The 26,679-nt window shown below is 43.6% G+C and overlaps 1 protein-coding gene across 2 annotated transcripts in view; it reads right to left on the bottom strand.

Moving 5' to 3' along the window:
* Positions 1-26,679, bottom strand: part of Shtn1 (shootin 1) — a 124,069-nt gene that overhangs the window by 33,450 nt on the left and 63,940 nt on the right. For both annotated transcript variants that reach the window (XM_004659304.2, XM_045131887.1), the window contains exons 10-14: positions 22,304-22,450; positions 19,258-19,411; positions 16,290-16,389; positions 9,206-9,288; positions 1,654-1,763 (exon numbers count right to left, since the gene is read on the bottom strand). In XM_004659304.2, the coding sequence (XP_004659361.2) occupies positions 1,654-1,763; positions 9,206-9,288; positions 16,290-16,389; positions 19,258-19,411; positions 22,304-22,450 (594 nt within the window). The remainder of the gene's footprint in view (positions 1-1,653; positions 1,764-9,205; positions 9,289-16,289; positions 16,390-19,257; positions 19,412-22,303; positions 22,451-26,679) is intronic.

Raw genomic sequence — 26,679 nt, 5'->3', positions numbered from 1 at the left:
GGAAGAGCCCAGACATGTCTAAGTAGGAAACTACACATGGAATGCTGACTGCTTATGCCTGAAAATACTTCTAACATTTCTCTCTTTTTTCTTTCCTTTCTTGTTATCAAGTTGTCCTCAAACTCATGGCAATCCTCCTGCCTTAGCTTCCCAGGTGCTGGGATTGTAGGGGCATAAGCCACCATGTGTATGTGTGTGGCTCAACACTCTTCTCTCTAATATTTCACTTATTTTTTTTTCATAATAGTTATAAGAAGAAAGTCTTAAGAGTGTATTCTTTGCAAGGTGGCACTCAGACCCCACACATCTTAAGGTCTTTCCACACTTGGTTAAATTTGATCCTCACAACAAGCTAGTAAATTAGATAGGGTTAAGTGCTGAATGAGCCTTAAAGGAAAGAGCGGGGGAGGGAAGGCTGGTCACTCCAAATCCTGGACTCCCATAATGGGGGCCTGTCCCTCACTCACCATCCACCTGCACTCAAGCTATTAGCAGGTTCACTCCTTGCATCTTCCTGCCAGCCTCAACCTCTGTCCTTGACTCAACACTGCTCCCACTGTCTGCTCTGAAAGAGAAGCGTGGCTTCCTTCTTTTCAAAGCTGGCCGCCATGGCACGGCTCCTTGCCTGGCTATATCTTTTGCCCGCTGGTGACTAAATGGCAACTTTAGAGGCAGGTCAGAATTTATATTCAACAGTGAAGACACAGGGAGGTTAATAAGTTACAGAACAGGCTAGCAAGGCAAGGAGATGGGAGGATTGCCATGAGTTCGAGGGCCACCCTGAGACTACATAGTGAATTCCAGGTCAGTTTGTGCTAGACTGAGACCCTACCTCAAAAACTAAAAAAAATAAAAAAAGAGGAATAGCCTTCAAAGGAAGAAAGAAGCAAGCCACAAGGTAGTGTAGCCTGTCAATACCTACAGTAGGAAAGGAAGGACGTCTTTCAAGAAATACATCGCAACTATTATTGGCCTATCTGGCTGCGGCAGACACAGGCAGGGAATTCCAGGACTGGGCTTTCAACACCCCACAAATGCCCTCGCTGAGCTAGTGAGGACAGTTGCTGACAAACAGGCCAGGCGTCCAGGTGTGCCCAACCTGGTGCCCACAGGCTGCAAGTGTCCTGGGATGGCTAGGAAAATAGCCCAACAGATTTGGAGGCAATGACATCAGGTCATAATGTCCAAGAGTTAGATACCCTTATTAGGGTTTTTAGTTATTCATAGCCTTGGATCTCCTCCACTGTTGTGTGATTCTCCCACCAACACTGAAGCCTCTGGTGGAGGGGTGCAGGATTTTATCATTCTGGCTTATGGCCACACGCCCAATGCTGACAACAGTACTTGCCACAGATACTCAACAGAATCAGGAACCACAGACAAGAAAGGAATAGCAACTACGTGTCTGGCAGGGCAGTTCATGTCAATGTGCTTCTGGAAGCACTGATGCGACACGCTTTCCACACTGATTTTGGCTCACTGCGGGTCAAAGAGCCCCTCCTTAAACAGGCTCACGAGGCAGAGAAAGCTGTTAGGGGACAGCAGCCACCTTCTAAGCCTTGTGAGTCCTGACACGGATTTCACCACATTTCAAACTTTTCTATTTAAAAGGAAACATCAAGGGGAGGGAAGAGCATGTCATTTTCAACGTACTTTTGTCTTCGGTCTGGCTGTCTGGTTAACTGGTCTGAGGTGAACTCCCTTTTTAATTCTATCCATCATCTCTTCAACTGCTTGCCTCTTTAGATCCGTGACTTCTTCAGCTGTTCAGAGAACACAGACAGAAATCATCTTCACTTACAGGAAGGAAAACAGTTCATTCTTTTGAGTGACTTGGGGAGACTGCACCATGTAATTAATTCATCATTTTTGAGACGGTGGCACAGCACCAATAATCTACAAGGGTGATAGCTACCCTGTGGAAATACTCCAAATAATTCAGTTTTTAAATAAAGGATCTTATCAGAACTCTAGAAATTATAATAAGCAAGGTCACATTTGTGGCACTGAAACAATACTATCTCACTAACACAAAATAAATGTGCCTATCTCCAGGCCTTTTGGAAATACAACTTCATACCTTTCCCAAATCATTCATATTTGCATCAAAGATTTTTTTTTTTTTTCCTACAGGACTAGGGAGATAGCTCAGTGGTTAAAAGTTCTTGTTTGCAAAGCTTGCCAGCCGGGTTTGATTCCCCAGCACCCACCTAAAGTCAGAAGTACAAAGTGGCACACGCATCTGGAGTTCTTTTACAGTGGTTAGAGGCCCTGGTGTGCCCCCTCCCTCCTTCTTTTCCCCTCTCTGCTTGCAAATAAATAAATAAAAAGATTTTTTAAAAATATGTTTTTCTAAGTTACAGAACATCCTAAAAGTTGACCAAAGCCCATGTGAAAAAAAAAAAGAAAGAAAAGAGCCAAGAGTTGTTTTCCCTGTTGAAAAAAAAAAAAAAAAAATCCATAGTAAGGAGGAATAATAAACAGGGAAAATAATAAACAGGAAAAAATTTCCATACTAACACCCTTTGTTTAGGAAGGAAGCATTTAAGCAAACCTTGTTCAGGTCTTGCAAAATTGGTCAATTTAAAACAAAACATACATACAACAATTACTGAAATGAAGTAATTAAATGTGGTTACAAATTTCAACTATCACAGGTAGGGGTTCAGTGGTAAAGCACTTGCTTAACATCCATGTGTTCCAACCTTAGCACTGCAAAATTAAATAAAATTAAAGAAACCACCTAATGACTATCTAATCTGCATGGTTTTGTGGCAATAACTAAGTAAATAAAGTTATTGAGATGAATGCGTTTTTCAAGAGTATCTTGACCAAAGGCACAAAACCATTTTAAAGCATCTGTCACCACCAGTGTGGTCCTAGATCTTGTGTTATGGCCATTTAGCTCACTTTAGCCAATATAATCAAGCTTAAATATCTCATAAAGACCTTCTAATTCGCATGTTTAGTATATCCCACTTTGTCTAACATATGGTAAGTACCCAATAAGCACCTGAGTGGGTGACTTCTGAAGTCTGGGATTTAAATGGCTATTAATATTTTTGTTGGTTGAGTGGAAATGACGAATCCTCAAAAGGCTGGCCTTTTCATGGAGGAGACAACAAGCGTGCCCCCAAGCTACATAGTACCAGTGCCAGGCTTGTGTTAAAGAGACCTAGCTCGCTGCTTCCTTCCGGACAGACGGAACACACACCTGGAGTCGCCCCTCCTCTTCCAGGAGCTCCCGGGGACCACCATTGACAGACTCCAGAAGCTTCCAATATCCCCACTGGGATCACTGTTACACTCACAGTACAACCTAGGTCTCGACTTCAAATAATCCTCAAGTGCTAATGAAAAGCTGAGAAGTAAAACTTCTCAATATCCAAAAGGCATGCTTCAGAGCCAGCAGCCAAAACAGCACCATCTTCCAGGCCACATGGGGAACCGTCACCAGAGTTGGAATTCATCCACCAGTACATGGCGGTGACAGAGCCTTGGACTGATCAACCACATGACTTTAAGTAGCATTTTTGGGGGGAGGGGTGGGGAGCTTATTCTGACAGCTCAAAAATATCTACAAGGGGGCGATAAGAAGTCCATCCATTCATTCACTAACCATTTGATGTGTACCTGCCGTACAGGACCCTGGGCTCCGGCTCAGCTGGGGAAGCGCTCGCTGCACAAGCAGGAGGACCCGGGTTCGAACGAGCAAGGCGCGCGCGCAAACGCTGAGCAGGCGCAGTGGCCCGCTGACGCGCATGCGCACACATGCACGTACCCCCACGCGCACCGACGGACGTGCAGACGCACGTGTACGTGCACGTGCACAGCACATGCATCCGCATGCACACCAAAGGAAAAAGGAAAAAACAAAAAACAAACCAAAAAACAATGCAGGGAGTTAAAACCCAGATCTTGCATTCAAGCACCTGCCACGGGAGATGGGATTTACTCCTGGGTATTGAGAAAACAGCTTCAAAACACATTTGATTTTTTTTTTTTTTCCCCAGAAAGGCTACCATTTTGAGAGAGACTGGGAAGAGCTGTGTGGCAAAAGGAACACCGCCTACAAACAGATTAGCACTCTGCAAGGAACGACTGAAACCCAATTAAATGCACCATACAAAAACTAATTAAGGCAGACAGATGGAGAATTACGGTCCACACCATTCAAGCCCTACTACAGCATCTAACAGCAGGAATTTAAAGTAGTTTCTTATATTTGCTTGCCAGAATCATAGTGATAATTCAGAGAAGTGCCACTATCTGTATTGTGTACAGATTACGAACCAGGCTTTAATTTCTGGTCTTTTTCAAATGTAAAGGCTTAATTGGCCTTAAGGGAAAGAAATCACTCTTATCAGATTCCCTACTCAGGCTCAACACAGGGGCAACACTAGGCTAGCAGCAGAAGCTTTCTCTCTCTCGCCGACCCTGTTTTTGAAATAGCAAAAAGCAATCTATATGAACTTCTGAACTATTAAGCAGTTCTAATAAACTGGCAAGAATCACCTACAGGGAGCTCATGGTATGTTTTGTAATTCTTTTTGCAATCACGCAGTTGGTAATTGTCTCACAAAAGCATGTAATCAGGGGGACAATAGAAATATGCAGGATACTGAAGATTAAAGAACTGGGACAAATGAAGACAACAGGTCTAATGTTATTGAACTGCCACAGGAAAATAAAATCAAAGGTTCTTTGAGTTAGTCCTTCAAGGTCAGTCTTGGATCAGAAAGCTACATGTAATTAATTGTGGCTTACATTTTAAGACCCACTTGAAAAATAAGTTAGCTCTTAAATAAATTAAAAAAAAAAGACCCACAGATGAAACCATCACCTTGTTACTCAATAAAATCGCCAGTTCATACCCAGAAGAAACTAAAATTAATTTCTCTTTGCTTCACTGGTTCACTAAAGTGACTTAAGAAGGCATTTAAAAACACTATGTGCCATCACTAATTTTCAAAAGAGCAGATTATGTCTGAATAAGTTTACATCTGACTTAAGGCCATGAAGTTAGAGAAATTCTTGAACTATAACATTATAATAACCTGTTTGATGAGGACTCTCTCTGTGCCTCCCAAAGGATGGCTGGTACCTTGGTCCACTCTTTTTTTTTTTTTATAAGTTTCTTTTTTTTTTAATTTTTTTTTGTTCATTTTTTATTTATTTATTTGAGAGTGGCAGACAAAGAGAAAGAGACAGAGAGAGAGAGATTGAGAACGGGCGCGCCAGGGCTTCCAGCCACTGCAAACGAACTCCAGACGTGTACACCCCCTTGTGCATCTGGCTAACGTGGGTCCTGGGGAACCGAGCCTCGAACTGGGGTCCTTAGGCTTCACAGGCAAGCGCTTAACTGCTAAGCCATCTCTCCAGCCCTTGGTCCACTCTTTAGCTAACATTTTGAGTACTTTCTTTCCTAAAAAAATATTTGTGTGTGTGTGAGAGAGAGAGAAGGTGAGTATGGGTACACCAGGGCCTCTTGCCATTGCAAATGAATTCCAGATATATGCACTACTTTGTGCATCTGGCTTTAAGTGGGTACTGGGGAATTGAACCTGGGCCAGTAGGCCTTATAAGCAAGTGCCTTTAATCACTAAGCCATCTCCCCAGCCCCTATTTTGAATATTTTCTATGCACTGGGTCTTTTTCTAAGTACTGTTAGTGTTCTGAGGCTCATGGGTTCTCATTACAACTGTATGAAATAGGAACTCCTTTATCCTCAGAAGACATGTGCCAAGACCCCTCCCACCCCGTGGTGGGTGCCTGCCAACCTGAATAGTAGTACATATATGCATGCATACATGCATATAGACATACATGCATATTTCAATTTAAGATTTAAGAACAGTGAAAGGGTAACACCAGCAACAAATAATAAGACAGAACTACTCTAACAATATACTAGAGCGAACATTCTGTGAACATGGCCTTCATCTCTCAGCTGCCACAGGGTAGGTAACATATACAACAAGGGAACGCTGAGAAAGGTCTACTTCTTGTCTCAGAAGACCAGAGCAAGACAATGTGAGGTTGCATCACACTACTCAGAACACACATTTAAGATTTACACATTTTTTTTTTTTGGAATTTTCTATGAATATTTTCAGACCATGGTTAACCATGGGTAACTGAAATTATAAAGGGAAAATGGAGCACAAGAGTGGACTCCTGTACTACCATCCTTGTTGTCCACATAGTAAACTGAGGCACCAAAAGGTTAAAAAAGACAGTTAATGACTGAGCTATATGAACAGCAGACATACCTTTGAAAGGTCTATGTTTACCTGATAAATAATTCTTGTCAAGCTTTCTAAGAGCCATGACTGAGGAATTCCCCACCCATAAACTCTGAAGCCCTTAATAAGTATGTATTAAATGCCATAGTTAAGGTGCTGCCATGGGGGAAAAAAAACAAAATAACAACATGATGATAATGAGGCAGTCTCTACATTCTCTGTTTCTCTTTCTCTGCCTCCTTCTCTCTGTGTGTCTCTCTCAAATAAATAAATAAATAAATAATCATTCTATTCCACCTGCTCCCTGGACCGTCTACAATATACTTAGAGTCCTCCCAAAAGTCTGGAAGCAAAATTTAGCATATGATGCCATGAAAAACTAACAAGCAACAGCGCAGGAGCAGGGCTTCCTTGCAAACCACCAAGGCAGGCCTGCTTGGGAGTCCTGCCTAGCAGCCCGCAAAGCAGACCTGGCCTTGCAGCTCCATTAACTGGCACAGGAATTGATTCTGGGGTGGGGAGGGGGGGAGGACAGCAGCAGGAGGCAGGTACAGAAAGCCAATTCATGGAGCTGAAAACAGCTTTCACTCCCAACAGTGTCATGAGGTTCCTGCTCAGAAAGACCAGACTGAGCCCAAACTCCCATTCCTTCACTGCCAGGAGAAATCTGGGACTGCTGAGAGGGGTGAGCCCACAGAGAGCTTGCCATCAGGTGGGGAGGCGGAGCACAAGACAGACTGAACACCCAGTGTGGAGGCTGTGAGTAGGCCACCAAAGTCCTGCAACAACGGAATTCAAAGCAAAATGGGACAGTAACCCATGCTGACAAGCCACTCCCGGGGGCTGGTAACATGAACGCTGACACGTAGGGGTACAGGCGGAACCCGAGACACAGCATGGAGCACGTGGAATCTGATCAAACGTCTCGGCTGTGTTCTGACAGTGCCTCGCCCGCTGCGGTGTGTGTGAACGGGTGTCTTGCCTGACTGAGGAGGCTCTGACTATAGGAGCTGCAGGAGGGCAATTCTAGAATGAAAACCACAGGAGCCACCGCATACTAGGATCAGAGATGCTTGCCGGCAAGAGGGGCAGAGACAATGAGAAGTAAGGAAGAGGGAAAAGTAGGGCGATCAATCACTGGACAAGCAGAATGCAGAACGTGGGTTCTAGACAAATTCAGGGAGAGGCACAGACATGTGATAAGACGTAGGATCACGTGATTCGACCTACCGCGTGAGAATGTCACAGTGCTAGGAAAATGCACATGCCTGGACTGGAACATGAACAGGGGATCAAACACGACCTTACACCAACCTGGGCTTGAGCCAAGCCGATTCATGTTTGTTTGTTTGTCTGTTTATAACTGAAACGTGCTGAGCCACCTTACTGTGTCCGTGTGAATAGATAGGCGCATAAGTTTTGAGTACCTGATCCCCAGCTGGTGGCAATTTGGAAAAATTGTGGGGCCTTGGGGAGGTGGAGCCTTGCTGGAGGAACATGTCCCTGGGAGGGGGGGGGGGTGTTGCAGGTTAACACAGCCCAGCTCCAAGCTCCCGATGGACGCTACTTCTTTCTTGCTGCGGAAGTGACAAGACGGCATTGTCTGCTCATGCCATGTTTTCTACAACAAGATGAGACTTCATCTTGGAGACGTAAGCCAAAAGAAACCCTTTCCTTCCAGGAGCTGCTTCTGGTCAGGTGTTTTGTCCCAGCCGTGAGAAGGAAACTGCTACAACTTACTGAGACTAATTAAGGTCCCTAAGTGTGTGAGCCCAAGGGACCAAGATCTGGCCAACTCAGCTCATGGCAGCTGCACTCTAAGCTTCCAATAGCTCTGGGGACAGACTACACCAGCCACCTGGTGTCTCTGCTCCACAACTAACCCTTTGACCCTCCAGTCCAGCTCCTCAGTCCTACAGGCCTCCATCCCCACTGGCTCCCAGGATGCTATGCATCCCATTACCCTGGATATGAACAGGTCGTCTGTCCGTCCATCCATCCATCCATCCATCCATCCATCCATCCATCCATCCATCCATCCATGTCTTTCCATCCCAACAGCTGCCTTCGGCTCTGAGCCTCCAGGCCTAAGCTGGCATTCGTCTGCTTGCCTGCCACATCCTCTGTCATCCACTCTCGTCCTTCAGTCTGTTCTCTATTCCCACACTGCAGCCACTGACACATCTAATCACATCCTAACTTCAAACTTCCGCTCTGAGGAAAAAACTCCGGCATCGTGACCACAGCCTCCTGAACCTGATTTAGCCACCTTCTGGCCCTCCTCCCTTGCTTGTAAAGCGGAGCCACAGTGACACTCTTTCAGTTTCCTCACACACCAGGTTCCTTCCCTGTTCCCTCCCTGCCATTCTGCTCTGTGGACTATTTTGACCCCAAACACTGCACCATGGTGCAAAATCACTCAACTTGAATGTCACCTTCTGACACCAGTAGGTCATGGCTAAGATCTCCTAGAACCCTGTACTATGCCTGTACAGTGTCACAGTTATCCAAGAATTGTATGAAATAATTACACTATTTATTACATGGTCACTTTTTTACATCATGCCCTACTACACTAGAGTATAACACGGATGTCTGGTATTTTCAGCACGTAACACTGGAAAAGCACGTAGAGAGGCCCTGATAACTTTTTGCTTCACTGGCTGTCACCTTCAAGAAGTCTTTCCCCAAATCTCTCATTTGAAGTGATTCACTAATCCTTTTACCCAAAGTGTCTGTTCCTTAGTGAAAGCACATTCTCACATCTCTCTGACTGCGCTGACAGTGACGGGTGCAGGTTTATCTCCTCTAGACAATGAGCTGCTGGAAGGCAAGACCAGGTATGCGTTCCTTCTTAGAGCTGTTCTCCACACTTTTTCCTCCACTCTGCCACAGCGCTCACTGAACTACCTGCCATGAGCTGCTTAAAGGAAACTAAACAGAGGTGAGGTGACACTTACTTGTTTCTGGCTGAGTTGCCTTTTCTTTCTTAGCACCACTGCCACTGGGGTGGGATCGCTTCCGGATCATGGACATGAGAGACCTTTGGGAAAAAGACAAAACCAGAAAGAGATGACCAGATGCCTTACTGTCCATTGTATAAAATGTGCAGATTCTAAATAGACAAAAGGGTACAGGAATGCTTAACTAGAATTTAAGCAGTCTACTTTCTACTTTTTATAGTATTAAATTTTCATCACCTCACTGAAAAGAAATACGTCTCCCTTTAAAAATATTTATTTATTTATTTGAGAGACAAAAAGAAGCAGAAAGAGAGAGAAAAACAGAGAGAGTGGGGGGAGTAGGGAGGGAGGGAGGGAGGGACGGACCAGGGCCTCCAGATGCTGCAAACAAACCCCACAAACATGTGCTACCTTGTGCATCTAGCTTATGTGGGTACTGGGGAATTGAACCTGACTCCCTAGGCTCTGCAGGCAAGTGTCTTAACTGCTAAGCCATCACTCCAGCCCATCTCTCCCCCTTTTTCTGAAAAACAAAACAAAACAAAACATCAAACTAATCACTAGAGGGATGGGACTGTTATAATTCATGAAATTCATACATTTATAAAGGAATAGATATGCAGAAAAATAATGGAAGGCCTTGGCAGGTGTGGGTGTGTGTGTGTGTGTGTGTGTGTGTGTGTGTGTGTACGTTCTCTTGCCTTTCTGTCTCCCATCTTTTTTATTCCATCAGAAGCCCTTCAAAGAACCCAGAATCATTCTGCTCGAGTAGGCTATGGGAACTAGAAATATTACTCTAACTGTGATGGCTTGAATATACTGACTCATAGGTTTGAGTCCCTGATGCCTAGTTGGTGTGCTGTGTGGGAAGTTGGGGGGCGGGGATTCAGGAGGTACCGTCTTGCTGAGGAGGTGTGTCACTAGGGACAAGCCTAGAGATGTCACAGTCCAGCCCAGCTGCGTGTTCCTCAGCTTTTCTACTTCCTCCTTGCTTATGTGAAGATGTGACACACTGGTTGTCTGCTCTTACTGTGCTCTCCCTGCCGTGACAGACTTCCCCTCAAAACAGTGAGCTGGGATAAATCCTCTCTTCCCATAAGCTGCTTCTGGTCCGAGGTTGTGTTCCAACAATGCACTAAACAACCCTGTCTTTCTGCACAGGAGCTGGCTAGGCAGCTTCACTAGAATTCCTTGTCTGATAGCAGACCATAAAACTCATTCCAGAGTGTCTTGCCTCAAGCCTGAAAGGAAAAAATGCTACAGAAAGGCCAAGAAAAATCTGAACACAGGCCTCACTACATTACCCTTGGTCTACTACAGTAGCCACATTTCTACATAGCTATCCACTCCTCACCAAGCTTATGCATAAGAAGAGTTTTTATTGTAGCTTCCTAGGCTCTACTAAGTCTTACTTCAAATTAGGGAACACTGTGGAAATGGAGGTGGACACAGTCTAGGAGCCAGAGGATGGGGAAGAGAGCTTTGGAACACTGTCTTCTGGACATGAAGTGGCCAATGCATTCATAACCTCACAGTGAGTGTTATTTAATTGTACGGGACCTGCAAGCTATTGGGTCCATCACCATTTCAACATGGAGGATGAAGGAAGGCTAAAAATAATGACATCAGGGCTAAAGAGATGGCTTAGTGGTTAAGGAGCTTGCCTTCAAAGCCAAAGGATCTCTATTCAAGTCCCCAGTACCCACATAAGCCAGATGTACAAGGTGGTGCATGAATCTGGAGTGCATTTGCAGTGGCTGGAAGCCCTGGCACGCCCATTCTCTCCCTCTCTCTTTCTCTCTTGATCTCTCTCTTTCCCTCTCTCCAATAAATTTCAAAAATTAAAAAAAATAAAAATAAAGATATCAAAATAGAAGGGCAAACTGGAAGAAGGAGGGATTCAATGAGGCAGGGACAGGGTAGACAGGCAAAAACAGGTAATGGGAAGAGATGAGGCTCAAAATGCTTAAAAATTGTCAATGCAGAAGTTTCTTTTCTTTCTTTCTTCCTTTCTTTCTTTTTCTTTATTCAGTTTGCCCTGGCTGTTTGGGCTTTCATTCTGAAGGCATTCGTGTTACATAAAATAGATCTGAAAAGTGATTGCCTATGTTTTGTTACAGAATCATTAGCTTTTAGGAAAGAGAACATACTTTTTCTGCCCCTACAGGACACACACATAGGCAGGATAATTTCTCTTTGAAAATATGGAGGAAATGATTTCCATAAGTGCCAGGGCAGTGATTGAGGAAGGAGGGGGTGATGTTTGGGAATAGGGTCCCATGGTACCAACAGTGTTCTGCTTCTTGGTTTTCAGGGACTACAATACAGACATTCACTAGGTATCATTTTAGAACTGCAAATAAGTTTATATGCTTTTGTACATGTTAACATTTTCCCAAAATATTTACCAAAAGATGAATTAAAACATTTTTTTAAAACTTGTTTCAACTACATTATAAATATCCTCAAGTAGTAAATTCCTTTCAATGGAATGTGGCCCGGAAGAAAACAAAACATGAAACTGACAATGGAAGACAAACACTTGAAGAAAAGGAAAGCCATAGCAACACCTTTAGAATTAAGGAAATATGACCACACCGATGAACGCTCTCTCAAAGGACAGCCCACGGAAATACCACCACACAGACGACCGCTCGCTCAAAGGACAACCCAATACTGCTACTTATTTTTTCACAGTGCTGTGGATCAAACTCAAAATCTCACATATCAGACAAGCATTCTTGCCCATCGAGCCACATTCCCAGCCCTCAACTTTCACATCTATCTTTGGCTATCATGTTAATTATCTTTCTGATTCCCTTTTCTTATATTTGCTAAACACCTGGCGTGGTGGGGCATGCCTTTAATCCCAGCACTAGGGAGGCTGAGGTAGGAGCATCACTGAGTTTGAGGCCAACCTGAGATTCCATAGTAAATTCCAAGTCAGTCTGGCTAGAGTGAAACCCTACCTTGAAAAAAAAAATTGTCAAACCCACTGAGCAGTCTCCCCACCAGGTACAGTAAACTCATCCGCCGCCCCCTCCCCCCACCCCCAAGAGCAGTCTTAACTCATAAAAAGCCACCACTGAACATTTGCTCCGTCTAGCTCATTTTTTTCTGAGCTCCTAGGGACACAAAATGGAATTGAATTATTGGCAAAGAAGCTAGACATTGTAATGTACACAGACTTTTCAAAAAGTCACATTTTATTCCCCTATGGCAAAAAGTCAAATATTACAAACTGTACATGCTCATTTTCTAATGCTATCATTTGGATACCAGGGAGATCAACATCTCCTTGTCCACCCTGGTGGCAGGGTAGCCTGGGAGATTCTCACCAGACAGGGGTTTCCTATCACCCTGATGCCACACTTTCAACAGCCCCATCTCTGAGCATTCTGAGAACATTACAACACACAAAGATGACTGAGCAGAGGTTTCCTAGTACTGCTGAGTAGTTATGTCTGTTTGTACACACTAAATAAGGAAAATGTTCAGTATTCCAAATCACCTGAGTGGACGACAGAAAAATGTTAGCTTAAAGTTGAAATGCAAGTTGGGAGACATTGGATGCCCAGTGGAGAGTCAGCTGACCCACTCAAAAAGGACTTAGAGTATAAAGAAAACATGGGCTAGGAGCCTCATGACGGATGACTAGAAAGAGACACCTGGAATCAGGTACCCCATTGCATCACAGTTACAACTGAACAGATGAAAACTTAAAGCAACTGTCACCCTAAGATGGAAAAAAAAAAAAATCAGTGGATTCTAATTGCAATTCTTCAAGAAGTGTTCTTGATGCTTATTCTTAAATATCAACTTGATTGGGTTACAGAGTGCTAAGATATTTTGGTCAAACATTATTCTGGATGTTTTTGATAAGAATAATACTTAAATTGATAGACTGAGAAAAGCAGGGCATGCTCATCTAATCAGCCTGAACAGAACAAAAAGATTGACAGTCCCCACCACCAATAAGAAAGAATTCCAGGCTTAGCATTTAAGGCACTTGCCTGTGAAGCCTAAGTACCCATGTTCGACTCTCCAGGTCCCATATAAGCCAGATGCACAAGGTGACGCAAGTGCCTAAGGTCACACATGCACACAAGGTGGTATATGCATCTGAAGTTCAATTGCAGTGGCTGGAGGCCCTGGCAATTTTCTCTCTCATTCTCCTTCTCTCTCTCTCTCTCTCTCTCTCTCTCTCTCTCTCACTCTCCCATTAAAATAAAATAAAAAATAAAATAAAATAAAATAAAGGCTAATCTGTTGGGCTTGCCTCCAGAAAAAGAATTCCTCCAGCCTCTGTTTTCTAACTTTTAGAACCTCAGCTTTTTCCTGCCTTTGAACTTGAACTCCTACACCAACGTGCCCTGGGTCTCAAGGCTGCCAGCCGTGAGAATGGAGTGACAGTGTAGGTTCTCAAGCCTTTGGACTCAAACTGGAACTATATCCATCAGCTCTCCTGGGTCACTAGCTTGCTGATTCATGCTACAGATCTGGGGACATGTCAGTCCCTCTTAAATGCACGAGGCAATTCCTTATAATGAATCTACAGAGTAGCGTGCCACATACCATTGCACTGACAGGCCACTAATACGATGGAGGTCCCATAGTGATTTCACAGACATCTTGGTTTAAAAGTACATTCACTCAGCGTTGCTCACACAAGGAAATAAGTCAAGTCATGCATTTTACAGAGTATCTTCATTGTGACACAAAATATAGCTGGGTTCACGTGCAACTCTGTATACACAACATGCCGTGGGCTGTCACTCTGAGGAACCCATTATTCTCCCCAGGAGGCACACTTGCCCAGGACCTCCTTTAATTTCACTGCTCCTGGCACAAAATGACCCACTGGTGCCTCCTTCCCCTTTTAACCCCCTGACAGCCGTCCCAGGAGTAAGAAGAAGGAAAGAAGCAACAAAAATATATAAGGAAGCCAGGAGCCCTTCCCAGCCCTTGTTGTGCCCATTCCCATCCGTGGTTTGCATTAGGGCGAAACAAATGACTTAAGAACAACGTTGGAATTACCACAGGTAGAGGTTCAATGTCCATGGAAACTCAATACATTTGCAAACAAACTTCTTTGACAAGAAAAGTATTCCTTATTTTAAAAAAAATGTTTTGAAAAGTTATTTTCCATGCTATTTAAATTCATCTTAAAAACTATTCATATTATTCAATGAAATTTTTCTTTAAAGAGTCTTTAAAAAAAAAAAAGACCACGCTTGAGACTACATAGTTTTGATTCTTCTACTCATTTCTCAGTATAACTGTAAAGTGCTTTTTGGAGAAAAATTCTATTGAGTTGAGAATTTAAATTCTAAGGGCTCTCAGCATTTCTGAGACTAAGAATTAAAGGCCAACAGCAAGACTGTAATTGCTTTTTAATAGTTCTCCCTTCTCATAGAAATGACCTTTCTTATCAGCTCAAAATTCTAGACCTTAGAGAAAGATCAAAGTGATGAATTTCCAATTTTAAATGTCAACTTTAGAATATCTCCTACAGATTTAGCTACCCAGGAGAGAGAATTTAAAATACCTGAAATTCTTTCAATTGACTCTTGGATCGATCACGTGTAAAAATTATTTAGCCTTAACTACTTCAGTGGCTTAAAGTAGATTATGTCATACCCTACGCAGTAAGGGCAAGTAATGAGAATCCTTTTGAAAGGCAAAGTCCCATTTCCATGGTGGTGTGGGAGGAACAGGCTACTCATTCTATTCAGACGGATCAGCAAAGGTGCAGGGCATGCTTAAATGGCTTCTCTGTGTGAAAGGATTAAACAAATCACATGAGTTAATGAAAGCACAGTTTAAATGTTCTTTGGTCAAGAATAAGTTATTTAAAATCAGCACACATCAGGACAGGAAAATGTAAGGAGCCACCAGAGTCAATGGCTTGTCTTCTGTGATTCTGGACGGTGGCGTAAGGAACCAAAGAGAGGGCAAGGCTAGGTTCTAGGTATCTCTAGAGTGCATTATACTCAAGGACTGTTAAGGCAGTATAGGCTCTAGAAGTGAATTGCTGCCTGCAGATATGACTCCTGCAGGAACTTTAACTTCATTTATTTACTTTTTTCCTTCTGGAAGTTTCCTCTCTCAGAATAACTCAAGGTTTAAAGACGAGGACGTGCCGGGAATAGAGGAGCACACCTGTAATCACAGCACTCAGGAGACTGAGGTAGGAGGAACACTGTGAGTTCAAGGCCATTCTGGGCTACATAGTGAGTTATAGGCCAGCCTGGGCTACAATAAGACCTGTCTTCAACCTGCCCTTCTCTGCAAAAAAAAAAATAAAATAAAATAAAATAAATAAATAAGATGAGGACAGGGCTCAAAACTAACTGGTACGTTTTGCTGGGTAGGATGGCATACACTTTGTAGTCCCAGCTACTTAGGAGGTGAGGCAGGGGGATCGCTTGAGCCCTGAAGTTCTGGGCCGTAGTGTGGGTCAGGTATCCGAACTAAGTTCAGCACCCATATGGTGACCTCCCAGGAGAGAAGGACAAGGTTAAGGAGGGGTGAACCAGCCCAGGTCAGAAAAATAAAAATAATAATTTTTAGATTAATTATGAGTTGATAACAATTAGTAGGTTTAAATTATAGTTTAGTAGTTTTTTTTTTATTTTCACAGAGAATAAAGAAGAGCATTCAAGTCAGGGAGAGTCAAAGATGGAGAGATGAAAATATTCTGTAGACACAATTCCTTGGTCTGACACTTAAAGGAAATCTGCATGTTATAATGAAAAAAAAATTAAACTAGAAGTATTTAAATGATAAAATAATGTCCTTTTTCTGGTGTTTGGAACACCCACACTGAATCTGGAGCTCTACAGCAGAAGGATGTGTCGACTGGGGAATTTCTTTGAAAAGAGTTTCCTAAGAGCCTACTATATACATTACATGAAAGGAATAAAGCAAAGATCTGTAGGAAATTTTCTTCATGAACTACCATCTGTCCTTCTAGACTTCCCACTGCCCGTAGAACTACGCAACCCAAGGTGGTGTTGAAAGGAAGAGATAGATGTACTAGCCTAACGTCAGCGAGGCGGGGGCCTCTGCTCTTGCTTACCGGATAGGATTGGGGGGCGGAGGAGGCAGTGGGGGTGGTGGAGGAGGTGGGGGAGGCACTGAATTCTCCGACTGGTTCACTCGCTTCTGGAGTTCATCCACTGCATTCAAAGAGAACAGACAAAAGCATTACAGACCGATTTCACATGCAACAACAAAAACAGCCTCTCTCACAACCAATTATTAAAGGGCTGAGCAGGTGGCACAACAGGCCAGAGGGCTTGCCAAGCAAGCATGAGGACCTGAGGTGCCCAGGTTCAATTCCCCAGAAGCCATGTAAGCAGTTGGGTGTGGCCGTGAACACCTGTAATGCCAGCTGGGTGGAGAGCAGAGACTCACTGAGTCTCACCGGTCAGCCAGTCGGAATGAGCAGAACAGCTCTCTGTTTAGTGAGAGGCTGCATCTCAAGGAAACACATACAGGAGCAAAAGAGGAAGACTGCGCTCCTCTGGCCTCCATGCATCCGTGCACAGAAGGTGCACACATCTGTGCACACACCACAACCATACCACACACAAAAGAAAAAAAAAAAGATAATTATTACGGAAAATGGAAATTTCCCAGTGAAACTATAGACCTTTCAAATGTTTTATTATCTAGTCTACTACTAAAGGAAGAGGGAGGCTTCTATCTGTTAAAATATATCACAATCATTTTCCTGCACAGACAACTCTGGAGAAAGAAAAAGCAAAGAATTCAAGACAATGACTAATAGGGTGGGAAGTGGAGACTGAGTAGGTTGAAGAAGTATTTGGAACAACAGAGGATTCTACTGAACTCCAACATTAAGAAACTGTTAATACTTGACTTTAAGTGTGTATGGACTGAGTTAATTTTAAAGATGACATTTCATAATGAATTTTAATAAATGCATATTTCTCGCCTACGCTAATTTCCTTCAAAAACTGCAAATACCAGGGTCCTTGGTTTCAACTAGACTCACATTCCTAAATGTCTGCAACAGGAGCCTTGTGCTCTTTTGAAGAAATATAATTTATTCACTGAAGTCACCGATAAGACAGCCATTTGAGAGATTCACTGCATAGCGCTGTTGCAGACACAGCTCCTGACTTCAAGGAGCTCAGTTTAAATTTCCATCACACGCCCCAAAGTAGAGAGCTCAGTAGTGAAGCACTTGCCTTAGCATGCACAAGGGCCTGGGTTTGATACCCAGCATTGCAAAAATAAAAATGACATAGATAATATGGGCTAACATATGACAGACACTAAATACCATATGCACTCACAAGGAGCTTGCTCTGCTCATACCTGACTTCCACACTCATCCACTGAACAGGCGATGTGGGATATGGGCTATGTTTAAGCACCAAGATGCATGCATGCATGCATGCATACACACACACACACACACACACACACACACACACACACACCTACCTACCTACCTACCTACCTATCTCTCCAAAAGGCTTTGGACATCTTCTGAGACAAAGGCACAGTCTCCTTTTGAGACAGGCCCTTGTGTAGCCCAGGTTGGACCCAAATTTGCTACGTAGCTGAGGATGACCTTGAAGATCTGATCTTCCTGCCTCTACCTCCTAAGGGCTAAGATTTGGAGCATGCTCCACCACACCTAGCAGGGCATGGCTTTTCTTCTGTCATTCCTGTTGTACCTTAGGACAACACTGGGTACAGACAGAGGTTCTAAATAAATGCATTCGAAACAGAACCTTGAATATCTCTAATGTCCAACACTGGCATTCATCATCAAGATGGCTTTGGCTATAGGCTACCCGTACATTCAATAAAAAGAATGGAAATTTTCTGAATTTTTAATCAGTTTTTAAAGAAGTTGCAATCAATTTTCGCTGTGAATTAAAAGGCATTGAATATTTCTGAAAGAGGGGGAAAGCCTATATGGTTCTTCTGCACAGATTTCAAAATTCTAGTATACAATTAACCAAAAATATCTGACGTGAATACTGAAGTTGTTACAGAGGGAACATACCTGCCTCCTTAAATTACCTACCTTCTCACACAGACTTATACTTACGCCTGTGTAGTAATCCAACTCACACATTCCCGCAAGCCTTCCAGCACTGAGTGAATAAATCCTTTGATTTAAGCATCCCTGGTGTTTTAAAAGTTTTTCCATTTAATATATATATTGTTGCCCATTTCATTGTTAGGTGTGGCATATTATTTCATATGTATAATTAGACCCCAAAGATGAAGGGAGTGTGAACACCAGAGATGAAGGTTTTTTTTTTTTTTTTAAAGAGTTTAATTCTTTTGAAAAAGCACTCCAAAATGAACAAAATACAGTAGGTACTTAATGAGCCCTCATCTCTTGAGGCCTGAGAATTACTGACATTTTTGGTTTTCCTGGGCCAAAGGCATCTTTGGGTCTTCATTCTGGGCAAGATGTTCACAAGGGCTTTATGTATCCAAAAAAGAAGTTTAAATATGTGAGAATGGCTACAAGACACAGGCTGTTGTGCTGAACTGTGAGAATTAGGAATTAAGGCATTTCAAGTCACATCTGGACTTTTTTCCTCTGTGTGTGTGTGTGTGTGTGTGTGTGTGTGTAACATGCATGTTTGTGTGTGGGGTGCACTTGCACATATGTGCATGTGGAGACCAGAGGCTGACATCCAGTGTTCTCCTCTGTCACCTTCCAAGTTATCCACATCTTCCCTTACCCTAGGGTGCACCGTGCAGGGGAGACCAGCTAGCCCACTTGCCTGTCTCCACCTCCCTCCTGAGGGCTGAGATTACAGGGAAGTCCCATGCTTGCCTGGAAGTCACATGGGTCCCGAGGATTTGAACTCAGGTCCTCATGTTTGCAAGGCAAAGGCTTTACCCTCTGAGCCATTTCCTCAGCCCCAGACCTGGGTCTTTTGCTACAGCACCCACACTAACTACGTATGCCAGGCTTTGTCCTGGGCACGGGAGAGGAGGCACAGGAGCTGAGTGGCAGGACACAGGAGCCTTCTCCACGCTTTTACCAGAATGCTTTAGATTCCGGGCCTTCTCCTCGGAGCTCTGGTACTTCAGTTCTAGTTCCTTCTTGTCCTCCTCCAGCAGCTCCAGCTGCTGTCTGAGGGCGTGGACTTCCTTGTGCAAGGCTTCACTCTCCAGCCGCGCCTCCAGCTCCTTCACCTGCAAGGGTCGCACAGTTTGAAGGGGGTCAATGAAAAGGGGTAAAGGGACCAATGTCATTTTCCATGCTCTTCATGGCAGAAAGGTTCCGATCCACCTTAAACTCAGGCAAAGCCCAGGTACAGACATTGTGGGCACTCACTACCAGCTATGTGAGTCACTTAGCGACTTGTGGTGGCTTGATTCAGGTGTCCCCCATAAACTTAGGGGTTCTGAATGCTAGGTTCCCAGCTGATTGGGAATTAACACCTCCTGGAATGAGTGTATTGTTGGGGACAGGCTTATGGGTGTTATAGCCAGTTTCCCCTTGCCAGTGTTTGGCACACTCTCCTATAGCTATGGTCCGCCTTGTGTTGGCCAGGGGGTGATGTCCACCCTCTGCTCATGACATCATTTTCCCTTGCCATCATGGAGCTTCCCCTCGAGCCTGTAAGCTAAAATAAATCTCTTTTTCCCAGAAGCTGCTCTTCTTGGTTGGGTGATTTCTACCAGCAATATGAACCTGACTGCAAGGCAACTTGACTGGAAAGTTGGTGATAAACCAAACACAACTTTTCTTTAAACGTGACTCATAAAAGTAAAATATTATCTAAAAATTCACTTCAGATGGATGGACACGATGAAATCTTCCATACCCATTTTCAAAACAAAAATTCAGGCAGTATTTTTCAAAGATCCTTGGGGTCCACAATTATGATTTAGTAATAATAATCAAAAATATTTATTTTTTGGGGGGGGTGGTAGTAGAAGTGTCTCACTGTAGCCCAGGCAGACCTGGAATTCACTATATAGTCTCGGGGTGACCTTGAACTCATGGTGATCCTCCTACCTCTGCCTCTTAGGTACTGAGATTAAAGGCGTGTACCACCATACCCAGCTCAAAAGAAAATATTTAAGTATTTAAAAGGATTGAGGGAAGGGTGGAGAAGGAAAGATCTTTTGAGTTACTTTGCAAATGTGCTTTAATGCATACCCAGGTACTTGGGATGTAGCTCAGCATGTATAAGGCCCTAACTTCAATCCCTACCACCAAAACCAAACAAACCAAGAAAATAAACCTCAGAAAACTGTGCAAATGCATTGACTAAAATGTTTTTGAAAAGCTGGAAATCACCTACACATCCGTCAATACTATTGCCATAAAATCACATACTGATATAAGAAGATCCACTTCCAATTGAAAAAGGTCAGAGAGTTATGCATAGTATCATTCATTTAAACAAATCATATATAGACATATCATATACACAGTATTATGTTAAAGTTGAAACACACCCGTCCATGGGACTCTTAGGTAGTGTTTTTTGTTTGTTTGTTTTTGACAAACACAATAGACTGGCCCTTTCTTTTTGTGAGAGAGGGAGAGAGAGAACTGACGCATTAGGGCTTCCAGCCCCTGCAATCAAACTCCAGAAGCTCGTGCCCCCTTGTAAGCATATGCCACCTTGCTCTCTTGCATCCCTTGTGTGTCTGGCTCACATGGGACCTGGAGAGTTGAACATGAGTCCTTAGGCTTCATAGGCAAATGTCTTAACCACCTAACCCCGGGGGTCCAGCCCTCTTGGGTAGTTTTCCACTTTTTAAACTTTTCCTACATTTCAAAATTCTACTGTAATTACATGTTATTTTTATAATTGGAAAAGCAATGCAGTTCTATTTGAAAGAACACTGAATCTATGAGCAAGTAAAAATTATGTATGATTATCTGAAATATTTGTATAGGATACTACAATTAGCTTTGGAAATAGTAATGGCCACAATGTCATTCACAGCTTTTGCCTACTCTGCACTATGCTAATCCCTTCGCCAACCAAGAGCAGATAGAATGATTCAAGTTCTCAAGTTCAGACTTTGGTGCCATTCAGTATATGCTTGAGGTTTGGGTTATCCAGTAACTGAGTTGACTATAAGTACAGTTGCCTTTTCAGAACCAAAAGTTAAATTTTAACATAAGCTAAACACACACACACACACACACACACACACATTTTTTGTGTGTTTAGGTAAAAGGGTGATTTCCACACATGGAGACAGAAAAAAAAGAAATTCCTTCCCTTTGACTTTGCTCCCTAGTCCTCTCTCCTGGGAAAAACCAGTCATTTCCTACCCCCACCCCCCATCCCAGAGCTTCACTCACTGGGGAAACAGAAAACCAGCTCAACCCCACCATTAGCTTCAAAATCGTCAGAACTACTGAGGGTTACCTGTCCATACCGCTGGTTTGAAACAGACAGATGGGAACCAACAGCAGCTAGGAGCCTAGCCTCACAAATGAGAACACTGGGAAGAAGGCATGCGCTGATGACATATTCCATCAAGTGAAGTGGCTCCTTCACTTGGAAATATTTGTTCCACCTCTCCTGTTACCTACCACAATGGCAACGCTTGCCCCTCGCTGCCTGGCATGGAGGTGGTGGGCTACGTGGGCTGGAGGAGCCCCTTTTATGCAAACAGACGTCTATGCAAGTTTACAAGGCCAGGAACGGTCTTTCCTTCTGCCTTGGAAAAGACCTATGCCCTACTGTAAGCACTGTGAGAGCGATCCATTCTTTACTGTATGCAATCTGACAACCATAATGTCTCCAAAACACAGACTCTAGACAGTCAACTGTCAAAGACATTTGGAGTCCTCTCTCTTCCTCCTGGTTCTCCAAGGCCATGGGTTATGTGAAAAATTTAGTACAGAGAACAATAGTGTGTTATAAATTTTAGTTGGTCAATATATTAATTTCGATTTTTCTTTCTAAAAGACAATCGGGATGTAGTGAATAAGGCAAAATACAGAACTCTGAAAGCCGCACTGGCTCCACCCACGTGTGTGTATGCACGCATGTACATGCGCGTGCGTGCGTGCGTGTGTGTGTGTGCATGTGTCCAGGAACCACCTGTTACCTTTTGCTGATGCTGAATTCTCTCCTCTTCCAGTTGCTGGACGAGTTTCGCATTTTCATCTAAAGCTTTCAATAGCTGCTGGTCAGGGACAGCACTCTGCAGCAGAAGCTGGCTTTGTCTCTTTAATTTGTTTTGCTCAATAAACATCTGTGAACGTGAATTACAAAGATGTATAAACCAACAAAGCCCACCCTGCTCCTCCAGAAGTAGGTGGGGTTCCTGCAAAGATATCAAAGGACATGTCTGGGGCACAGTGCACTGTAGGAGCAGTAATGGCTAAGATGTATGCCTAGCTTTAGCAAAGAACTATTTGAGAGAAAGAGAAAGAGAGAGAGAGAGAGAGAAAGAGAGAGAGTGCACATTAGAGACTCCAGCCACTGTCAATGACGCATGTACCACCTTGTGCATCTGGCTTACGTGGGTCCTGGGAAACTGAGCCTGGGTCCTTTGGCTTTGCAGGCAAGTGCCTTAACCACTAAGCCATTTCCCATCCCCATACCTAACTTTTATAGAGTCAGCCATACCTTCATCCTTGCCTCCAATAAAGTATACAGACAATCATTTAATTCCATGCCTCCGTTTTAAACATTTATGACTGCTATAAAGAGCACTAGAGTGATAGCCAAGATGCACCAACATTCTGTCTGTTGCCAGGCGCTCTACTGAAGACTTTATAGCTTTAGTTCAATCTTTACATGACTCCTGTGAGTTAAGTGTTTCTACTATGAATAGGCAATCTTTACCAAGATGAGGTAACACGCGCGGTGGAAATTACCTTGCATTCAATATATCGTAAATGGATACTCTTATAATCCCATTTTACCGATGAACAAACTGAAGCTCAGAGAAAGCTGGTAATTTCCCCAATGGCATGATATATGGCAAGATGAAGACTTGAACACCCACCCGTCTGACCATCTGACCAGTCTCCTCTGCTACTTACTGTTTTCTCTTAGACCAGTTAGTTTTTCCCAGGGGGAAGGCAGCTCATTATTGGAGGGTAAAGGGGAGAAAGAAGACAATACACAGTGTTTATTGAACCCTTTGTTAAGCAACTTTTGTATACGCTATCTAATTCTTCCATGCCATTGTGACTGAAAACAGCATTACTTTCCGTTCCACTGCTGTTTTCTTTCTTGATTACCGTGCCCACACTGGCCAGCAGGCAAAGTCAAGCATGAGCACGTTCAGAGACTCTGCAATCTCTGGCTAGCAGAGTCTCACATGTATAGGTGCTTAGAGCACTATGAATGTTCACTGCAGCTTGGTTAAAAGATTATACTGTGCCCAGTGCTGTGGAGAACACCACCTCACTCACTGGATAACAGAAAGACTTTTAAGATGACACTGTAAACCAGTGCTGTGGAGAATACCACCTCACTCACTGGGTAACACAGACTTTTAAGACGACACTGTTGAGCTGGAGAGATGGCTTAGCGGTTAGGTGCTTGCCTATGAAGCCTAAGGATCCCGGTTCAAGGCTTGATTCCCCAGGTCCCACATTAGCCAGATGCACAAGGGGGCGCATCTGGAGTTCGTTTGCAGTGGCTAGAGGCCCAGGCGCGCCCATTCTCTCTCTATCTGCCTCTTTCTCTCTTTGTCTGTTGCTCTCAAATAAATAAAAATAAAAGCGAAAAAAAAATTAACAAAAAAAAAGACACTGTTAACCAGTGCTATGGAGAACAACAGCTCACTCACTGGGTAACTCGGAAAGTTAGGGTCATAGTCAGCTTCACACGGCTGGTATGAACTTCCAAACCAGACACAGTTTATATGTGGAACAGAAGTTATTGAAGTTTACAGATCCAGCGGAAGTTCCACAATGGCAGATCAATCTGGCCCCCTTTCACAGGTCCACGCAGAGAGAAAGACAGGGAGCAGCACCACAGGCAGGCTCTCTCCAGGAGCCCCAGGCAGAGCTCAGGCACTCTGCATATCTGTAGGCTGGAATCAGATCCACCCCCAGTAACACCTTCATGCTGGACCCTAGGATCTGCTTACAATGACCTCTTACAACCAGGAGGCTAGCAATTTCAAGCTACAATCTTGAATAAAATTCCTGAATCCATTGGAGGACATCCCTTCAAATTACCACAGTCTGCAAATGAGACTCAGAACAAAAAAAAAGTATTTCCTGTCAAACTCCATATAGAAAGATTACAGCTTTCATGATTTTTGCTCAGTTCCTAAGGCTACTCACTGGTCAGTATTGATTTCCATGTCAAAATTACCACAAGTACACTGTACTAAAATGCTCATAACCTTCTCTGCATACACTTTCCCATGGTTGGAAGCTGTCATTCCTTGCCTGAGGGATTTGTGAAAAGCAAACACACCAACAAGTGTATAAAAGGTAAAACATAGCCAGGCGTCATGGCGCACACCTTTAATCCCAGCACTCGGAAGGCAGAGATAGGAGGATAGCTGTGAGTTCAAGGCCACCCTAAGACTACATAGTGAATTCTAGGCCAGCCTGGGCTAGAGCGAGACCCCTACCTTGAAAAACCAAAAAAAGAAAAGGTAAAACATGATCTTAACATCGGGCAGGGAGCCCACATTCTTCCTTTAAGTGACGTCTGGTCTCTGTGGGAGTGAAAGGCACCAAGACAGTATGTGCCCTGAGACAGCTGTGCAAGGCTGGAGATGCCAGGGTCTAGAGATGCCAGTGTACACAGGGACAGTCAATTCATCATCATCATGCTATCCTGAATTTCAGACCAATGATCTACCTAATATTCTACAGAAATCACTTCTTTTTCATACAATATTCCTTGTTAAAACTTAATAAGCTAGGGCCCCTTGACAGACTCTTAGAAAGTTCCTCAAGGAGTCACATGAAAGGACTAGACTACCCCAGTAACTGAAGCAAGGCTCCAGTTTTCCTTTGGCCACATGTGCTCTGCACTGAGAGCTTGCAGAGCGACTACAGCCACAGAGCAGGGGTCCACCCCAGGGAGCCCCGCCCCACATCAACGTTCCCCACAGTTACAGGGGGACTGCAGGGCTTTCGCTCCATAGCTTCCCTGGGGTTTGGTTCTCTTGGGAAAGGGATAGGACGCCTTTTCCACACAGAACTCTGGAAAACTCGTTCAACGTTACAAGAGTACAAAATTACCTTAACTGTGCCACCTGAAAACAAAAGAGTAAAGATAAATGGCATCACTCTGAAAGATATTCACAATATGAACTTATTTTGCAAAAGCCTTGGAACAAGCCCTGAACAATAATAACACAAGAGGAAGATACAGAGAAAGGAGAATTTCTGTTAGGTCACAGGAGTGTTTGGGCGAGGAAAGTTCTCATCATATGCCTTCTAATCTTTAAGCACTAAAATTAAAAACTCTTAAATAACTCCTAAAGAAGTGCTTCCAGAGATTCCAGTCACCAAACACTAATGCACTGGATGTGGGTCTATGGCAAGAACACTTTGATTAGGCAGTTCATTACCAGACAAATAACACAGGCACCAAAGTCTCTGAGAAATTTTATAAATCCTTTTGAAGAGTTAAGAATGAGAATAGATAACTCATCGGTTTCAAAACAACCCATGTTATCTGCATTATTCAGGAAGAAAGCTGAGCAGCAAAAAGACACACTGAAAAGCATAGGAACATCTCATTAAGAGTTTGAATGCACAGATGGAAATTTTAAAAACAGTTACAAAACCATTCCCTCTTCTTTTGAGGAACCCCACTTTTGGTTTTGTGTTTTAAATAAATTGGTATGAGGAGGAATGAGGCTGAAATTCTCACACACGAATTTCACATTTCTGAGTATTGCTTGTAACATTTTTTTTAAAAACGTGTACACATGTATTCCTTTTGCAATTAAAAACATAAAGTAACCAGGGCTGGAGAGGTGGCTCAGCACTTCCTATGCAAGCATGAGGGCCTGGCTCACCTCGGCTTCCATTCCAGCAGCCATGTAAACACCTGGGTGTGGAAACACCCCCCCCACACACACACACACAGACCTGTAACCCCAGTCCTGTGGGGAGAGGAGACCAGAGCATCACTTGGGCTTGTTGGTCAGCCAGCACGGCTGAAAAACCACAGTTCCAGGTACACACAGAGAGACTGAGGCAAGGAAACACGTGGGTGAGCCACAGCAGGACACCCAGCATTCTCCTCTGGCTTCTGCATGCATGTGCACAGGGCACTTACACTTGCACACACGTGTGCATACTTAAACACACCATGCCATGCAAATTACACTCGCAGGTGCAAAACAATAGAGCAAATCAATGTTAAAATTTGATTTCTGAGATGATGGACTATAAGCTGCAAAAGGCCAGGCCACAGGTGTGCTGGCTGTGGCCTCCCACTACCAAGGTCGACATGGTGCCATCCAATGGCTGTAACACTAAGAACAAAAGG

This window comes from Jaculus jaculus, chromosome 1 (genome assembly GCF_020740685.1).
Source record: "Jaculus jaculus isolate mJacJac1 chromosome 1, mJacJac1.mat.Y.cur, whole genome shotgun sequence".
In the NCBI taxonomy this organism is placed as follows: domain Eukaryota; kingdom Metazoa; phylum Chordata; class Mammalia; order Rodentia; family Dipodidae; genus Jaculus; species Jaculus jaculus.
The sequence above is the reverse complement of the archived record's forward strand: the minus strand, read 5'-3'. Positions and strand labels throughout refer to the sequence as shown.